The sequence below is a fragment of the Dermacentor silvarum genome, chromosome 3 (genome assembly GCF_013339745.2).
Source record: "Dermacentor silvarum isolate Dsil-2018 chromosome 3, BIME_Dsil_1.4, whole genome shotgun sequence".
Taxonomy (NCBI): domain Eukaryota; kingdom Metazoa; phylum Arthropoda; class Arachnida; order Ixodida; family Ixodidae; genus Dermacentor; species Dermacentor silvarum.
Window position 1 is genome coordinate 119800524 of NC_051156.1, and position 19229 is coordinate 119819752.

The 19229-nt window shown below is 47.0% G+C and overlaps 2 protein-coding genes across 3 annotated transcripts; both read left to right on the plus strand.

The window, feature by feature from the left end:
- Positions 1 to 614: 614 nt before the first annotated feature.
- Positions 615 to 2958, plus strand: LOC125943962 (histidine-rich glycoprotein-like; the record flags this gene model as incomplete). The annotated part of the gene is made up of 4 exons (XM_049663589.1): positions 615 to 1063; positions 1487 to 1918; positions 2234 to 2278; positions 2684 to 2958. Coding segments are annotated over 4 exons (978 nt in total), but the record flags the coding sequence as incomplete, so codon positions are not given.
- Positions 2959 to 8440: 5482 nt separating this feature from the next.
- On the plus strand, positions 8441 to 17247 carry LOC119445749 (elastin-like). Of its 2 annotated transcripts, none has more exons than XM_049663588.1 (3): positions 8441 to 8740; positions 13932 to 14032; positions 16660 to 17247. In XM_049663588.1, exons 2-3 carry the CDS (start codon positions 13948 to 13950, stop codon positions 17088 to 17090), a joined length of 516 nt encoding a protein of 171 aa, XP_049519545.1. In that variant the 5' UTR covers positions 8441 to 8740; positions 13932 to 13947; the 3' UTR covers positions 17091 to 17247. The 2 variants fall into 2 exon arrangements, with proteins under 2 accessions (XP_049519545.1, XP_037565963.1); XM_037710035.2 differs by having other exon boundaries at positions 8446 to 8740; positions 16552 to 17247.
- Positions 17248 to 19229: the final 1982 nt, after the last annotated feature.

The window sequence follows — 19229 nt, forward strand, 5'->3', positions numbered from 1 at the left end:
TGGGCTGGTTGCTGGGCCTTTCAACAGGGACTGCGTACGTATGTTGGTAATGTTTTCCAACAGGTGTCCCCACAAAATTGCTTAAACCGCATTCCCCGTCGTAATAATTTAATGAGGAACGTTGTCATTCGCAAGCATCGCATCAAATTCTGTGTGACTTCGTCCTGCAGTGTACATAAATATAGGCTGATGATGATGATGAGGTTTCACGAGAGAGGGATAAGGCGCACAGCTTTGCCGCGCTATCGCTGTACGCTTTTCGCAACTTTCGATGCTCGTTGAGCCTGATGCATTGTTCTTGTCATATTTCAAATATTACACAGTATGCTATACTTTCGTTGCCTTACAGAAATAATGAAGAGCCTGGGAACAAGTGCTGCCGGTATAGTGAAAGAAATAGAATCCAGCCTTGGTCAAGGAGGAGCACCAGGTTCCGGTACGGACGGTAATGACAGCCCGCCAGGCGTAGGCAGCACTGGAACAGGGATTGCGTCCTTGTTTGGACTAAGTGGTAACGGAGGTCCTTCGAGTACGGGAAGTAGTGGAACAGCGGGAATTCCTGGCCTAGGTGGCGGTGGAAGCGGAATGATCCCTGGTATGGGAGGCACTAACAAAGGGACAGGCTCAGGTACGAGTGGAAGCGGAAGTTCGTCGGGAACGGGTGGTGCTGCAAGTGGTGCAGGAGGAAGTACTGGTACTGGGGGGATCGGAAGTACCCCAGGTGTCGGAAGCATCGCAGACATCGGAAGTATCCCAGGCATCGGAAGTACCCCAGGCATCGAAAGTATCCCAGGCATTCCAGGCATCGGAAGTACGCCAGGCATCGGAAGTATCCCAAGCATTCCCGGCACCGGAAGTATCCCAGGCATCGGAAGCACCCCAGGCATCGGAAGTATCCCAGGCGTCGGAAGTATCCCAGGAATCGGAAGTATCCCAGGCATCGGAAGTATCCCAGGCATTCCAGGCATTGGAAGTACCCCAGGTATCGGAAGTATCCCAGGCATCGGAAGTATCCCAGGAATCGGAAGCATCCCAGGCATCGGAAGTACCCCAGGCATCGGAAGTGTCCCAGGCATCGGAAGTATACCAGGCATTCCAGGCATCGGAAGTACCCCAGGCACCGGAAGTACCCCAGGCATAGGAAGTATCCCAGGCACTCCAGGCATCGGAAGTACCCCAGGCATTGGAAGTAACCCAGGCACCGGAAGTATCCCAGGCATTCCAGGCATCGGAAGTATCCTAGGCATCGGAAGTATCCCGGGCATTCCAGGCATCGGAAGTATCCCAGGCATTCCAGGCATCGGAAGTACCCCAGGCATCGGAAGTACCCCAGGCATCGGAAGTACCCCAGGCATCGGAAGTATCCCAGGCATCGGAAGTAACCCAGACATTCCAGACATCGGAAGTATTCCAGGCATTCCAGGCATCGGATGTATCCCAGGCATTCCAGGCATAGGAAGTACCACAGGCACTGGAAGTATTCCAGGCATCGGAAGTATCCCAGGCATTCCAGGCATCGGAAGTACCCCAGGCATCGGAAGTATCCCAGGCATCGGAAGTATCCCAGGAATCGGAAGTATCCCAGGCATTCAAGGCATCGGAAGTACCCCAGGCATCGGAAGTACCCCAGGCATTGGAAGTATCCCAGGCATTGGAAGTATCCCAGGCATTCCAGGCATCGGAAGTACCCCAGGCATCGGAAGTACCCCAGGCATCGGAAGTATCCCAGGCATTCCAGGCATCGAAAGTACGCCAGGCATCGGAAGTATCCCAAGCATTCCCGGCACCGGAAGTATCCCAGGCATCGGAAGCACCCCAGACATCGGAAGTACCCCAGGCGTCGGAAGTATCCCAGGAATCGGAAGTATCCCAGGCATCGGAAGTATCCCAGGCATTCCAGGCATCGGAAGTGCCCCAGGTATCGGAAGTATCCCAGACATCGGAAGTATCCCAGGAATCGGAAGCATCCCAGGCATCGGAAGTATCCCAGGCATTCCAGGCATCGGAAGTATCCCCAGGCATCGGAAGTACCCAGGCATCGGAAGTATCCCAGGCATTCCAGGCATCGGAAGTATCCCAGGCATTCCAGGCATCGGAAGTACCCCAGGCATCGGAAGTGTCCCAGGCATAGGAAGTATCCCAGGCACTCCAGGCATCGGAAGTACCCCAGGCATCGGAAGTAACCCAGGCACCGGAAGTATCCCAGGCATTCCAGGCATCGGAAGTACCCCAGGCATCGGAAGTATCCCAGGCATTCCAGGCATCGGAAGTACCCCAGGTATCGGAAGTATCCCAGGCATCGGAAGTATCCCAGGCATTCCAAGCATCGGAAGTACGCCAGGCATCGGAAGTATCCCAGGCATCGGAAGCACCCCAGGCATCGGAAGTATCCCAGGAATCGGAAGTATCCCAGGCATCGGAAATATCCCAGGCATTCCAGGCATCGGAAGTACCCCAGATATCGCAAGTATCCCAGGCATCAGAAGTATCCCAGGAATCGGAAGTATCCCAGGCATCGGAAGTATCCCAGGAATTGGAAGTATCCTAGGCATCGGAAGTATCCCAGGCATTCCAGGCATCGGAAGTACCCCAGGCATCGGAAGTGTCCCAGGCATCGGAAGTATCCCAGGCATTCCAGGCATCGGAAGTACCCCAGGCATCGGAAGTATCCCAGGCATTCCAGGCATCGGAAGTATCCTAGGCATCGGAAGCATCCCGGGCATCGAAAGAAGTGACAAGGACAGTCTTGGTGGATAGAAGATCGCTGACAAGGATCTGTGATACAGGCTCGCCAGATGTGCTAGGCATCGCGTCAATGCTCCACATGGAATGGGCGAATAATGCCAAACAACAGAGGGAAGGGTGACTGAGGAACAGGAATTTCTTGGAAACCAAACGAACGCCTCTGTTTCTTTGTTACCTGTTGTGTGAATAATAAATAAAATAAAAAAGAAGACCTAAAGGAACAGAGTTATTTGGTTTCTTGATGTTAACAGTGGTTCCAAGAACCACAAGCTATTATCATGCTTATACAGAAGAAGTAGTTTAATGATTTGAAAATGTAGAGAGGTCGGCCGGAAAATGGAACATCTGGCCTGCTACTCTATGTAAGGAAAGGGGAAGAGGGGAAGAAAGAGGGTCACAATGGGGGATGACAGTGGGAGGAACGAGGTGAGAGGACCCATTGCATAAATATTATCACACTCGTGAGCCCAGGTCCGTATCGCCTAAGAAACGTGAAATAGCACGCATTGTCTCTGTCGTCTGCCAACTCTGTGGCCATGGGCCCAGCAAGAGGTCTTCCGGCAGTGGTCCATTGTATAAATGCCTCAAGGTAGCTGCCAGTGTCAGTCTTGCGCGCGCATACTCAGGGCACACCACGAGCACATGGTCTATAGTCTCTATAACACCACTCACTGAACAGTCCAGGGAGTCTGTCCGTCCAATGATGTGCAAGTATTTGCGCGTGAAAGCGACGCCTAATCGCAGTCTGTGTATCAGGCATGTATGAGGGCGTGGAATTCCACGCATTTCACATGCAATAAGACGTGCACAGGCAATTTTCTTATATTTTTATTAGATGCGTTAGTTCACTGTATTTATTTGTGTATTTATTAATTGGTTTTGCGAGCCAATTCAACGAAGTTGAGAATTTACGGAAGCAGCATACATGCGCGAGTTTGTGTACAAGTAACATGTCGGAGTATTGGGGGCGAGCTCGACCACTGGAAAAGCTGGCGCCACCATCGGCGTGAAGTGGTACGAGGGATCACGTGGACACAGCAGCCGCGTCGTCTGCTTCGGAAGTGCCGAAGTGAGCTTATAACGGAAGTTTAGTCCCACCTGCGCTACAGTTCTGATTAAGTGGGGATGTTGTCTAGCTTCGCGTGTCTGCTTCATAACACTTGAAAGCACTATAACAGGTAGTGGCTGCCTTTGAAGGCGTTCGACATGCTACACTAATGCTCGGTACCGCAGTGTCGGACGCGCACGCAACGGAGCCCGGTGTCAGCCTTCACACGTACCCGCAGGCCAAGCTGCATGTAGCTTGGATTGCGTAACTTAGAACCGGCAAGCAGCCATTGGATACAACTCAGGTGTGTAGGAAGAGCTTCCGCGAGGAAGATTTCTGCTACGGTGTTGGGGCGGCGATGTTCGGTGAGTAGCCGAAAGCGTGCACTGAGAAGCTCGCTCGCGCGCGCTGCCCGGTTAATATCATGAAGATTTGGTCTATGAACTTGTTGATGCTAGATACTGGCAAGTTCACCAGAATGGAAAGGGAACGGTAAGAAGCACATTAAAAAGGCATAGCATAAGCTCATGTTTGTGATAGCACCAAACAATGAATGTACTGGATTAACAAAAAGAAGCAGCGGGAAATTCCTCGCTGAGAAGACCGATAAACATACAATGCGACGCAACTTGAGAAATAACGATATTGAAATGTTCAAGAATTTAGAAGAAAAGAAAAAAAAATGATTGAATCGTCGCGATGGCCCATCACGAGTTGCCGTATAGCGCCGAAGTCCCTAGTTATAACGAAATTATTTTTGAACAGCTCTGACAGCGTCCACGTAGCAATGGTTGCTTGTGTGCTGTCAAATGTTCATATGTTGCGGCTCACGCTACGGTCCGAAAACGCGATCGGCATGCAGACGCGCAGTCGGTCGCTGTGAACCCGTGCGCTCGCTGCATTAAGGCTTCATTCTGTTAGGCTCTATTTGGTTATAGAGACAACGCACTATAAGAAAATACTTCACATAGTCTGCTCTCAGCGATTGCCTGCCTTTCACGCAAGAAGTTGGTTCGAGGGACTCCATAGCGGCGACCGCGCGCAATGGGCGTTCACTGTACGTATTCAGGTAAAGAGATCGTGCCTGTAAACTATTGGGCGCTTTCTGTTTGCCCAAGATTATTATTTTGACAGTAAGATCTTCCCTCGCTTGGAGAGTACTTACGGAAATGGTCAGGGGGGCTCCCGCGTGGTTTTTATTGAGCGCCGAAAGTCAAACTTACGAAGAGCGTACCGCGTTATCACTCATACTACGTAAGCGAGGCGCTTCCGACAGATGGCGACTCCGTAACTCCTCGCCCCCAATAGGTGTAGGCGGACCAACATATAGGCACCAACCTTTACTTAAATACAGTTATAATTAAAGCAGAAAAGCTGGATTCATCCAACAGGGCTCCGTGGCAATGGCGTTCTACTGCTGAAGATGATGTCACGTGTTTGATTCCCGACTCCGGCGATCGGAGCTTGACAGAGGCAGAATGCAAGAAAGCTCGTGTACGCAAATTCGGAAGCATGTTGGGGTAATCCAGGTGGTCAAAATGAAATGCGTAGCCCCATGTATCGCGTATCGTGGCCTGCTACAGCATCTCTCGTCGCCCTAGTATTTCTTTAATAGATCAAACCTATATGATGAATGAATCAAAGCTGAATTGATACGACGGCTAGGATTGCTGATTCATCCCGCGTACGAGCTCGACGTGGCTGAGCTGCAGCGGATCGTGCCACTAGCAGCTCTTCTGCAGCGTCCTTGTGCGCTGATTGATTCGACGGCACGGAGATAGGTTATGCTGATCCGCGAAATTCAGTCCTTGATGGGATTCTAGTTTTAGGGGTGCGTAGAAAGACACTCTTGTTGATCATGGTTACTGCGACATACGTCTCGAATGTTTCTACCGGCGCACATCGTGTACTTAGTTTCGAGGCATTCTTGGTCCATGAGTGCCCGGAGCATACGCTGATTTTACGCACAATGCGTTCATAGGTAGCTATAAAAAAAGCATAGGAGGTGCTTGCTGCGCATGGCGTGCCCGAAATAGGAAAAACGCAGCCTCCAACCACTGATACCCCTTAAAAAACGATGAGAAAACGCAGAAAGGAGTAGCGCCAGGTGGTATATTGTAAAATAAAAAAAGGAGGGTTTGTCAGGTGAAAGTCACTGCGCATGGGCACTTTCCACTGCGCAGTTATTTGCCGCATTGCTAACTAAGGGAAACAGCCGCATACACTCACCGTTTCTCCGAAAAAAAAAACGATGAAAAAAAAAACTGAAGAAAGGATAACCAGTTATGTAAAAAGCTTCCGTAAAGCGAAACTCGCTACACAGAGGCCATTTAAACTGCGCAGTTATCTGTCGCATGTCTTTCAATGCAACGTACATTGTGACGCAGAGTAAGTTCTCCGGGCTACTAGTAAACAGAGATTTGTGTGCCGTATCACACGGCATGCAGTTACGTCTCGTTCTGGGAAGAGAGGTTTTAAGTACAGGTCGGCCTGAACAGGTTCACTGTAGCTTGTTACAATGCATGTGGGAAGACGGAATGAGAGCAAAAGTGGCGATGAATGATAATGTGAAGAAGGAAAGGAGCGGATGTATATGTACAGTGCAGACCTCTGTTAACGGGAGCACTGTAATGTGTGGCTCTTACTGCACTGACACTCTAGCTCCATGTGCTGGCTGAAGTTATGTCCATACACTGCGTAGGTGTGTCGAAAAGTGGCCGCGTCATCAACCATAAGTCATTCTGTTGCATATCTAGGCCATTGTACACTGGCTAGCGTTAAAGATATTCTCATGCTCTACAGATCACATGTCCCCTTTTTGTGTGGACCGAGATGTGCATTATACAGCGGACATAGTCACTTGTACATTCCCGTAACACCTAGGAGTTCCTATTACATTATTGCTGCCTACTTCACAGTCGTAATATCAGGCCATGGCCCGAGAAGAGTGCCGTCGACAGTACTTGGTTACCAGACTTAATTTGTACATGTATGTGACAGAAAACAACTGCAATTACTTCCTTCAAAAAGTGTGTACGATAACACTGACCAAATACAGCCACACAAAAGTAAGCGAGTAATTATTAAATGTTATCGATTTGTTTTACGATAATTTCTTCCCAACACTTATTACTATTGCACGAGTGCGGAAAACCGAACACGCTAGCCTGGCATTTTGGGTGCGTCGTCTACGGCACTTGACACGCTGTTTCTCCTCAATAACAATTGCTTTGCAAAAATTTTCTTTGGCTATCTTCCCTAGTTTTCTTCTGGAGACGTCATCAGCGACACTGAAAACTCGCTGGAGGGAATGCGGTCTCGTTAAATACGAACACCTTGCGCACAAGAATGTGGTTACCCAGTGGCGCGATGCTTGCGTCTGGGTATATACTCTATGCAGCATACCATGCTTCATTGTGGTTGTGGCTCGGAGCAGGCGCTGAACAAATCGTCCACCGCTGATTTCCCGGTGTCAGCTTTCGAAGTGGTCACCGCTATCGAGCCATACCAGCGCCGGTTCGAGTCGTCGGTCCAATATTTGGTGGAGAGTTAAGATGAGGAAACCAATACTGAGAGCCCGTGATCTGCCTGTCTGTACATGCGCATTCGCGAGGCTGCTGCGTGGCACGTGACTACAGGCGTTGAACTGTAGTTATGCCAAATTCCAGAGATGAAAGCTGCGCCACCTGGTACAGTTCGTCTTATCCATGAAGTGAGTGGTTGCATGTAATAGGTTAGATAAAAATTTAAGTGCACTACGTCAAGCATTAGGGAGTAAAATAGGTGATCGATCAATTACAAAACTGCACAAAATGTACTTGATTACAAGTAATTAATTACATGTATTTCGTTACGCACAAGTCAGGCTTATACCGGCGCTTTTATGCAGCTTCATCAGCGCCCCCCCCCCCCTTCCTTCCACCCTCCTCCTTCAAATATGCGCACTCGGGGCAAAAAGTATGGAGACCAATGGTACCACGTGAATTTATTTTCTTTGCGGCATGTGTATGGCGGCTGGCATCAAGTGGTACAGCATATATGCGCGTGTTTGACCAATGCTATGTATTGAAGCAACTCCACGTTGCGGAGCTGTGCTAGAAGCTTAATGTTTTTTTTTGTTGTTGCTGTGATCTCCAAACTTTTGCTCGCGAGGGTGAACGCTTGAAACGAGAGGAAGAATAAACCTCCACTACAAGTTAGTCTTGTTCCCACATCTTTTATGTTATCGATACGTCGATGGCGTAATTAGGGCATACAAGTCGAATTCCTTCAAAATGATTACGAGTGGTTAAAACCTAATACTTCATAACTGCGGGAAGTGCCGCCGCTGTCGACAGAAACCACAGGACAATAATCCGCCCGCTGTTCGCGTTGCACAGAGTTTAGTACGACTGAGCTACTTTACGGAGCTTCCGTATTACGACAGAGTATTGCACGCTACACACAATGATGAAGTACAGCTATTAGAAGACAGGCGCAAATTAACACATACACAGACGAAGAAGACAGGGAGAGCACCTCTCACGCACACGTCCTGTCTTCTTCGTCTGTGTATGTGTTAATTTGCGCCTCTCTTCTAATAGCTGTGCTACTAGCTATACAAGAAGTACTCCAAAAATAGTGAGCTTCTATAGTAAAGTCGAGCCTCGGTACACGCGACACATATGGTATAGCAAGGGTTGCGCTTGTAAACTTTACAGCTTGGACGTGGGGTATTTTTTAGCTGCACCTGCACGTTGGGAGAGGATTCAACGTGACTGCCACGTGATTTTTGCCGTCACTTGACTTGTATTCTGTTACGAATGTTTTCCCCCTCTCAGGTGACGTCATTCCTGGCAGGAAGTTTTTGTGCGTTAAAAGATGCGCGCAAACAAAAGTAGGGCAGCCCCGGCGGAGTGCGCCATCTCAGTGAATACGTCCGAGTGAGGACGCGGACCATTAAATCAGGTGAGTTACCGCACTATTTTTCGCTTAAAAGTTTCTTTCGATTAGTATTTTTTTATCCAGATGAGAATACATTTTCTGGCCAATTTATCTGCACGGACGTTTACTTCCTTTGTGGCGCATTAAATACATAGAAAGCTGCAACTTTGGCTAAGGTAATTAACTATGATGCTTGTTCTCATTCTGTGCGAAATTTCTTGTTAAAATTAAACTGCAACGAAGTGGCGTGCCGATTTTGCGCCTTTTTTGTTTTAGTTGAGTAACCTGAAATACTGATTATAAATAACGTTCTTCATAAATACGCACCGCGCTTCAGTGTCTGCGTGCTTTTGGGTGCACCTTCTTTACTTCGTGATCGTTGTTAAACGCTTACGCTAAATGACACTGATCAAAATAGAATCCCTATTTATGTTCTCTGCCGCTACTGTGAGCATACATCACTTGTGCGAACTTGATAACTTATTGACATCTGTTAGCAAATCTTGAAATTGCGCTAGTTGGATCCATCTTTTTAGCACTACGCGTTAGAAAACCAATTGGAAGAAGACGAACATAAAGAAACGGAACTGAACATGTGAAGAGCTAATTAACAACAGTTGTTTGCGCTTCATAGGTTCAGTGCTGTTTCTCTGTGTTCATCTTCCTCCGAGTAGTCCTCTAACGCTAACGCAAAAAAATATATGGGGCCCAGTAACATAAAACTATGCCAATCTGTTATTGCGATAGCAATTATATGGACAATCCAAGGGAATTTCTGCCGTCGGCGTCGTCGTCGTCACCTTGAGGTTCCGTATGAAGTCCAAGGGCGATATAATCGTCGCCGCGTCGTATGCTGTATGTGAGTAAAAGCGCGCGAGGGACGCGCGCTTTCACGGAGAGCGAACGCACGGCGGAGAGCAAACGCGACGTCTTCCGTCGTGCGAAAGGCCATGGGGGGATGGGAGGAAGAGAGGGGAGGCGACATTTAGCTGCGGCATCAACTGCGTATCTAGCGACCGGGCGCAACGGGAACTGGTGACTCAATCTCCCACGCGAAAGGAGGAAAGCGGGAAGGCCGCGCGGGAGGGAGGGGGTGCGGCTTCTACTCTGCCAGCAACGGCGTACTTGTACGTACTTTGCGCGGCTCCGGGCTGTCGCACGCACCGTATCTTGAAAGCGATCTACACACGGCTCGTATACCTTTGTATGCGCAGTACTTTTGCCGCTCAGTTTCCGTTGAAGCGATAGACCGCATGGCCCTTCGCTCGCTGCGGCCGACGCGCTTGCTCACGCCAGCGTTTCGACAGTGGTTGTCTGCGGTCATCGAGTGTGATCTTTTTATGTTTGCTTGGGCGCGCTGACACCAGGCCTTTTAATTCAGTTAAGGCTGATTCACATAAGGCTGACACGGCACCGATTTTGGTCAGCCGACTGTTGGCGACAGCGTTTTCCTTCCTTTAAACCGTTGGCCACAGCGTTTTCCGTCCTGTAAACTGCTCGCGCCATCAGTGGACAGACCTAGATTGTTCTCGTGTCGGCATAGTGTGAATCAGCCTTTATTAACCGAGTGTGTCCAAGTTTATGCAGCCGATAAAGCTACTGCCCTTACTCCGTATAGCTCTCTACTAATTTGCTGTCGCAATTGATGCTTCTCCTTTGGAGTGAAACTGCTACTTTTTTATTCCAATCTCCTGATGTCAAATTTACGTAACCGTCGACGCAAGCATCGGGCGATGACCGGCAGCGTTGTCTGAACCGCCCAGTCAAGTGCTCTCCTCATTCATAGGAGGTCACCTTTGTTCGCTTTCAAAACGAATAACATTGCCTACCCTGAGCGGTTTTTCTTATCTAATTCGCTGACAAGAGGCGAGGAGCACGCTCTAGTGGAGAGGGTTTCGATGGGACCGAGCCAGCGCAATGAAAATAGATAACCAGATGAAGAGGGTGGTGCCGGCGTCTCCGATTGGTCCGTTTCCTCTTAGCTTGCGGTGGCTCGGTCGAAATTCGCGGCGGCTTGCCAGTGGAAGGTTAAGAATGCCGCTGAAACTGGATCTTCAGCAAGGATGAATTGGCAGAGCGATGTCTTACACCTGCCGAAAGGGCTCGATAACGTTTTACTGTGACGCAAAAAGGTTTATTACACGCAAATAAATTCATGATCACCGGCAGTTGTGAGTAGCGAGTGCCTGAACTATCGGCCGGCAGCCATCTCCTATTCCTTTCGGAACGGGGCCGTCTCCGGCTATTAAAAAATGCAGGTTTGTTGGGCATATTAATGCATCTTCAAAGCATACACGTAGCTTTGACGTGGCGAGTTCCCGTAATTTTGGGACGTCATGTGACAGAAAGATGAAGTGGGCTCCCCCTAAAACTATTTACCAATAGCGGAGCGCTAATGCTGAAAAAATTGTGGCACCAGAAATCATCACTTTGCTTTGGTTCGGCCTAATCATGAATAATCAGTGTGCATACGCCCTATCAGATGGATAGCTTTCGCGGTTTTCGTGACGCCGCGTGACCGTCAGGAGAAACAAGGGTAGCCCGAAAACGTTTTGACCAATCATGGAGGGCTGATTGCAGAAACGGAATAGAAAACAATTTTGAATAGCTTTAAGTTATAGTACCGCCGGTGTACATGTGTCAAATGATATAAACAAGCATTTCGTTGCCGAACTGACTCCTCGAAATTTTTCATTCACTCTTTTTTATTGTGAGTATTCAGTATTTGATTCGGCATTCCCCAGTCGTTTTTCTTGCATATTAATATTTGATTCGATAAAAGAAATCACTATTCGAATGCCTCCACAAATTAGTACTGCAACCATGGACCAGGGAGCCCATTCCTTCCACCTCTTGAAATAACCTGCGCATGCGCCATGCGGACAAGTCAGTAGCCCTCTAGCGCGTCGCCATCATGTGACAAGATAAAGTTTACTTTGTCAAACTGGTCGAGGAACCGGTCCAGTGTTGCATACGTGTTGGCGAAGTGGCATAATATTTTATTTTTCCGAACCAGAATTGAACCTGAACGAAATCGAACCCGAACCGAACAGGTATTTTTTTTTCGATTCGACACTCGGATTGCAACCCTGTAACTTATTAATGAAAACGTGGTCACAAGTTTGTAAAGAGCACCTAATGAGGTATATAAATCGATCAAAATTAACGTATTATAGGGCGCTTAAAAAATGTACCACTACTAGGTGAATAGGAATTTTGCGAAACACTCCTAAGCATTGTAGCAACGTACCGGAATCTTTAGGCTTACAAATCATATTTTTACAATAATCCTTAACAGATATAATTTACGGTGCGCGGACAGCTGCAATTGTTGCACAGCTACAAATTTGTTAGTTTTGTGCGTATTTTTTAATCTCACCGATTCCTGGTAATTTTTGAAAAAAAGAACCCTAGCCCTAAATTGAAATTATACTAGTAACGGTCATTACTTCGCGTTTATCTCTTAAAGGGTCCTTAAACCGCCTTTGATAATTTAGAAACAATAGAGTGCTCCTCTCCGCTCTTTTCCGTTTTTTAAGCCATCGTGGCGTCGACAGAGTCATGGATGTGACGTGACCAGGGTAAAAGCTATCGATTGGTCCATATACGAGAGAAATCAGTCCCGTTCCGTTGGCCAGTGGTGCGCCGTCCACTAATTTCACTATGCGTGGCATTTTCTGCGCTGTAGTCTACATGACGGCAATTCGTCTGGTCAGACAACATGATCATTAATTAATGATCATTAAGTGGCGGTAACTAGCCAAGTCAACATGAAAAAGCAAACATACATTTCGGAAGGGTGACACCAAGGCAGACAGAGAAACGATCTGGCCTGCCTTAGTGTGACCAAGGAAACCGTATGGCCTCCGAAACATCTATGTGTCTTTGTTACGATAGCCATTATATAAACACTGCAGGCGAATTTTCGGCGTCGGCATCGGCATCATCGTGACGGTCTACACACACACACACACACACCACACACACACACACACACACACACACACACACACACACACACACACACACACACACACACACACACACACACACACACACACACACACACCACACACACACACACACACACACACACACACCACACACACACACACACACACACACACACACACACACACACACACGTATGTACTCGTATATATATATATATATATATATATATATATACGAGTACATACGTGTGTATATATATATATATATATATATATATATATATATATATAATTGTCACCTATGTCGTATATGCTAAGTACGCTACAATACATGCTATACTATTCAACCTCCAACGATGCTGAAGATGTTATTGATTGAGTTATTTCTTAGAGCGTTTGAACATCGCAGTGCGCAAGTGAAATTAACGAAACGTTTCGTTAATGGAGTATGTCTTTTATCCGACATTTTCTAACTATTAGGAAGCGCAAAAAATATTATGGCTCACAACCTGAAAATGGCGGAATTTTACTGCGCTGCTGTCTACGGGCAGCGCAGTGGTGCCTGTGCGGTGCCATTACGCGCCCTACACGGCGTGTTCAAGCTTTTGGGGGTGCCAGAAATTTTGGTGCCCCCGCGTATGTCACATCCGCGTATGGTTACACCCGCACATAGTTAGAAGAGTTGGAGCGCAAAGGTAAATCTTGCCATCTCAGTCAATGCTGCACCCTTCGGGCGAAACTGCCTATTGTGTCACCTTGATTTGGTCAGTGACCGCAACTTCATGTTTTGCATTGCGTGTGTGCAGGCCACAGCGTGTAGCCGAAAAGTACAAGTTCTGATAGGTGGTAATCGAAGGTGTTCTCAAAGAAAAAAAAACGAGAGTACCAATGTGACGTTTGGCTGTGACGTAATGCGTACGCGTCCTCTAGAGAAGTATGTAGCGAGAAAGAGAGATCGCCCGAGATGCGGCCAGCGAAGCCGAGAGAAACCACTCGCTCCTCTGCGTTAAGGGCACATTAATTGAAACATATGTGTTGAGCAGTGCTCTAATGAGAGCATTTTTGCGAATAACATGTATTTGAATGGGGAAATAGGAGCTGGCCTTGAGCGAAAGCTTTCTCTTAAGGTATATTCATGTAGTAAATACGCAGTGCTGAATGGTTTGAATAGCATCTTCACATCAAATAGCTGGCAGTTTTTCGTAGTTATGCTACGCTCACAATGTGATTGTTAGCAATCTTAATTAGCTGTTTTCCTGCAGGATCACTTGAGACTGCATGCGCTACACACCCAACATGCTTTCCTGGACGATCAAGAGTGGGAAGGGTGCCCTGCTATCGGCACTTTTTCTCCTCATGTGTGGTAAGCATGTCTTCACGTTAAGCATATCTAATAGGAACATGCGAGTTCTTTGTCCCGATAATATTTTAATCAGCACGAAACACTCGCCGAAAAGTGCTTCAGGATGAAGCCTACTTTCTTGACGGTTTAGGCCGCATACTCGGATCGCTGAAAGGCAGTTTATAAATATAATTGCTTTTCGACAAGCAAACGGCTTCACAGCAAATGATTTTTGACGTGCCGGATTTGCGAAATATTCCGGAACCAGTTAACGTGCGTGATCAGATCTGTCGCCGGGCAAGGCCGGTACGCGAGCTCGCGTAGATGTGTGTGCTTCGTGATTATCGTGATTATCTCCACAACATTTTACGTCAACTGTAGGACCAAAGCCTCTCCCCTCAACCTCCACTCGTAGCCCTGTCTTTCATCAGCGGTCTCCATTCATGCCTGCAAGTTTCTTAATTTCACGAAACCACTTTAGTTCTAACTATCATCCTCGACTGCGCGTCCCTTCCCTTGGCACCAATTCTGTAACTCTAATATGCTACCGTTTATTGATGCCAAAGCGTCAAATGGTCCATTGAGCGAGAAATCCGGCGTCTGTATCCTGTAGCAGTGAACGGCATCTAAAATCGCAGTGCCATCGGTTGCGACGCGACGTCACGAGCGCGTGCGGCAGGCCCTGCGTGAGGGGAGAGGGCATCGCCACGACGCCACGTCACCCTCGCTCTCGGAAGCCTGTGTTATCCGCGCCTTCTTTGTCCGCGTAAGCTCTCCGACACTTATAAACCCCTATCGGTTGTTATCAACCTTATCGGACTCGATCCGAGGCTTATCAACCCTTATTGGTCGGTATCAGCCTTATCGCAATCAATCTGATGCTTATCAATCCTTACCTTTCGGACATGATCCGACCCTTATCAAATCTTATCGGTCTTTATCAACCTTATCGGACTTGATCCGAGCCTTATCAACCCTTATCGGTGCTTTTTAACCTTTTCAGAATTGCTCCGACCATTACAAGCCTTCCTCGCTCTTTAGCACCTTATCCATCCGCGTCGAACCATAATCAACCGTGATGAGACCCACATAACCCCTCATCAGTCCTTATCATCCTTATCAATTCATTGATGGCTTGTTTGCGTGTATTGCGCGACGTGAAGTGCACGAGTCCTCAGAGATCGGTTGCATTTCGATCGGTGAAGGAACGCCCCGATAGAAGGCGCATCCCGCGACCACCGAAACGTATCGGTGATGTAGCGTTTGGCATTGAATTTTCGCAAAATCGGAATTTTCGTACGTCTACAATGCTCCTAGTCGTCTCTACATGTGGTCTGAGAGATGGATATTATTCCACTATCACCAAGTCTTTCAACAAAACGTTCATAGAAAGTGTTCCTTCATATTTGTTTCACAGATTTTACCAAATTTAAGCGTTTCACTGGACTGCGTAGCATGTGGACATTCGTTTTTCATGTGTGTCTAAATGTGTTATAACTAATTTTAGCATGACACTACTCATAATTCTATGCAATAAAGAAAAAATATTGCGTGTTTGCCCAGTGGGTAAGACACTCGGCCTCTGAGCGTGGGGTAGTTGATTCAAAACTCACCACCGCCATCGTTTTTCCTTTCAAATTTATTTTGCTTTCTACATTAATTTCTTTATAGCTATTAGTCTTATGGTACCAACAGATGGGCGGGTTTTATCGTTGGGCAGGCATAGAAATGCTTACGCATTCATAAAAAAAAATGCTGGCTCTCCCGTAATCGACAGTAGATGTAAGCATGAAATGGCTACCGGCAAAGCAGATTGGTTGGAGATGATACTAGCCACAACCTTCAAATAGGTATAGTGCATATTCGCAAGGACAAGAGTAAAATCGCCCATTAAATTTTTCTAGTGCAAAGAATATAAAAGCTAAAGCAATATGAATGCTGAGGTGAGCATAATTCCAACCACATCTCTTCAAGGCCACTATGTTGGAAAGCCTGCCAGAAAGTTTGGAGAGTTGTTCACCCGGAAAAGTTGAAATCGAAGACGACTAAAACAATCGAATTTAGAAGCAACGATTCTGTGACCAAGCACGTGAAAAAAAAGTGCTCTGCCAGCCACAACGGCTCGCGCCAAAGGGAACTGATAGTGTTTGGTATGCAAGTTGTGGAGGCTCTGGATGAATTCAGTGCACAAGCTGAAGCGAGTGCGCTCATGAAGCGTGCGTAGGGGCCCACATGGTCTATTACAAGTGCCTCATTTATAAGCAATGAATTGTGTTATTTTATTTTTTGGGTTGTCTCATTTTGCTTACACCACCTGTCTCATTTTGCTAGACCCCGGGGCAAAATGAGCAGACATTTCAATTCTGAATGTAATTTTTATTTAATACTTATGACAACTTGCAGCACCATAATTTTTGCTGTCAAAGAGTCAAGGACCTTAGGAACAATCTGACTGCATTTTTTTCACAAGTGTCAATATAAACGAAATATCTGCATCAATTTGAAAAAGTTTAATTTTGCCCCGCCTTATCCTACTACAGGCAGTGGTGGCTCCACTACCGAATCCGGAAGTCTGTTGGGTAGCAGTGGAAGTGATACTGGCAGCGCCAACAACAGCAAAATATCCGTAGAGGTCGTACTTGGTGCAGGTGGAATTCCCGGCAACGGAGGGACCTCAGGTATCCCCGGCATCGGAGGCAGTGTACCAGGACTCGGAAGTATTGGAAGTGGTGGAGCAGGAAGCGTCCCAGGAAGTGGAGGCAGCGCCTCGGGATCAGGAATTCCTTCCGGTGGCGCCGGAAGCGTGCAGGGACTCGGTAGTGTACCAGGACTAGGAAGTATTGGAAGTGGTGGAGCAGGACCAGGAGCGATCCAACCGGGCGTCGGATCTGGCGGTCCCGGAAGTCCAACCGGCGGCCTGCCAGGTGGCGGAGCAGGCGGAGGTGTTCCAGGTGTTGGAATTCCGTCGGGATCCGGAACAGGAGTGGGCAGCGATGGAAGCGGAACCACAGATGCCCACCAGGTCAAAGTCGTCCTGACAGTTAAGGGTGATGACAGTAACAGTGGAGTAAGCGGGTGAATGGAGCTTGACGTGAGTGTGGCATGGTCTTAAATGCGTTTGAGTAGAGGATATAGATTGTTTGGAGGGAGTCGAAGGCCTTGACAGACACCATGTTGAAAAGATGCTGGCGTTCTTGTAGTCTTTTGTCACATTGGGCGAATAAAAATGAATATTTAGTAAACTTTTGCGTATTGACTTGGAAGATCACTTTTCAAGTGGACCTACTGCTATGGCTCAGCAATTACGGTCCCCCTCTCCTGTGCACTTTTTCACGAACCAGGGGCCAGATTCACAACAGCCTTCTTACGCTGAAACTGTTCGTAAAATCAGGTGTCAGCCAATCGTGGTGTTGGACATATCATTATCGAAGGCGGCTGGCCATCGGCAAGGAGCACTTACGAACGAAAAGCTTCGTGAACTCGGCCCAAGGTTGCGGTGGCCGCGTTCCGACATCGACAGTCGCCTAAACGCGATCACCTGAAAGCTCCTGGTGGTCGGGAAATGTGGAGATACGTTGCAAACAGCCACTTAGTCTGAAATTGCTTTCGTGCGACTGAACGATCTGGCAATGAATAAATCAAACCTGTTTTAACGGAGCAATTATTTCGGTGGTTAAAAAAATGGCAATAATATTTGGCAGCGCAATATCATCTGCGCATACTACTGCGAAAATAGAAGCTACGAAATGGATAAAAAGTGTCCGCTTGTTCTTTCGTTCGCTCGCAGCGAACGAAAGAACAAGTACTCGTACTACCTGTGCCGCTTTGCTGAGGCTCGTGACGTGTGATCGCTGAATTTCCCTAACATTGTTCGACCGCGTCTTCGCTGAATCGTAGCACGCTATGCAGTGAAGGCGTAAAGTATAAAGTCTGTGAGAACCGAGAACAGCAGTCATGAAGTAGAAAATGGTCTAGACGTCTCCTTGTATTTTAAAGCATGAAATGCTTTTAGCTCTCATTGTCGGTGACCTTCAAGTGACCTTGAGCCAAAAGCCAGAGCCGTTATCCGGACACTCAAGTGAGAACAACCGCGCATCATTGCGAGAACAAAACGAGATCATCCGGGCAACCTGTCAAAAGTTAAGAAAATGCGGTCTCTGGCCCCCAATCCTTTGTACAAGACTACATTACATACAATAGATACTTGCCAAACAAGTTACAAAAAGTATTGCTTCCGATTTCTCCCCCCCCCCCCCCCTAATGCTTCTTCAGAATATTACGGAAGCTGTAACTTCTAGTACGCTGAAGTTTTATTTCTCATTTCCAATAGCGACGTTCAAAAGGCAGATCGATCACCAAAAGGCCATTGCTTTCAATGCTTCACCTTCGGGCGCAGCTGACAATTTATTGTCCTTCTTCAACTTATAGTTGTCATTTTGCTAGGACAACTGGGAATTTGGTCACATGAAAATGCCCTCACAGTTAATGCCGATAAATCTGAGGCAATTCTTTTTCGCCCCAAAAGTTAGGAGTGCAGTGAACTTGGTTCTTTATTTTATAATTCATAAAAAATGAATGCGTGAAATTGTCTAAATCACTCCGGGTAATATTCTCAGAAAACATCCAATAAAACGACGTCATGAACCATATAGCAATAAAATCTGCTAAAGCCAGGGGTATCATGCCACATTATAAAGCTGTATTGCCCTAGGAAACAAAAGTTGTTACTACAGGATGCTTTAGTCTGCTCGCATATGAATTACAGCACACCGGTATGGGGGGACGATTACTACACAAACTAACCTTCAAACACTAGCCGTTCTTGAAGACACTCGAAACACAAATAATTAGAGACCAAGCATGTGTGACCGTATTTACTCGTATACGTAAAAACTATTACACAAGAAACCAACAAAACAACCACTTGGAAAATATTTCTTGCTAAGCTCCACTGCATTTGTTTTAATCGCCGAATACCCACATCACTGCAAACCACACAGCTTGTTACGAGCTGTCAGAACAAAATGCGGGTACCCGACATTATGGTATCAGATACCATTAGCATTAAAGAAATTATTTGACGCACACTATAATATAAACAATGTCAGTAAATCGGTCTTGCATAAATTATTTATTTCATAAGGTTAGCCACCTCATCGCCACTTTGTTAAATATAATTCATCCAAAGTGTTGGCAATCTGCTTTAAAATGTTCTTAT

Coding starts and splice junctions, on each gene's coding strand:
- LOC119445749 (XM_037710035.2), top strand. CDS start 13,948: ATGCGCTACACACCCAACATGCTTTCCTGGACGATCAAGAGTGGGAAG. Junction 14,033..16,551: donor ACTTTTTCTCCTCATGTGTG/GTAAGCATGTCT, acceptor ATCCTACTACAG/GCAGTGGTGGCTCCACTACC.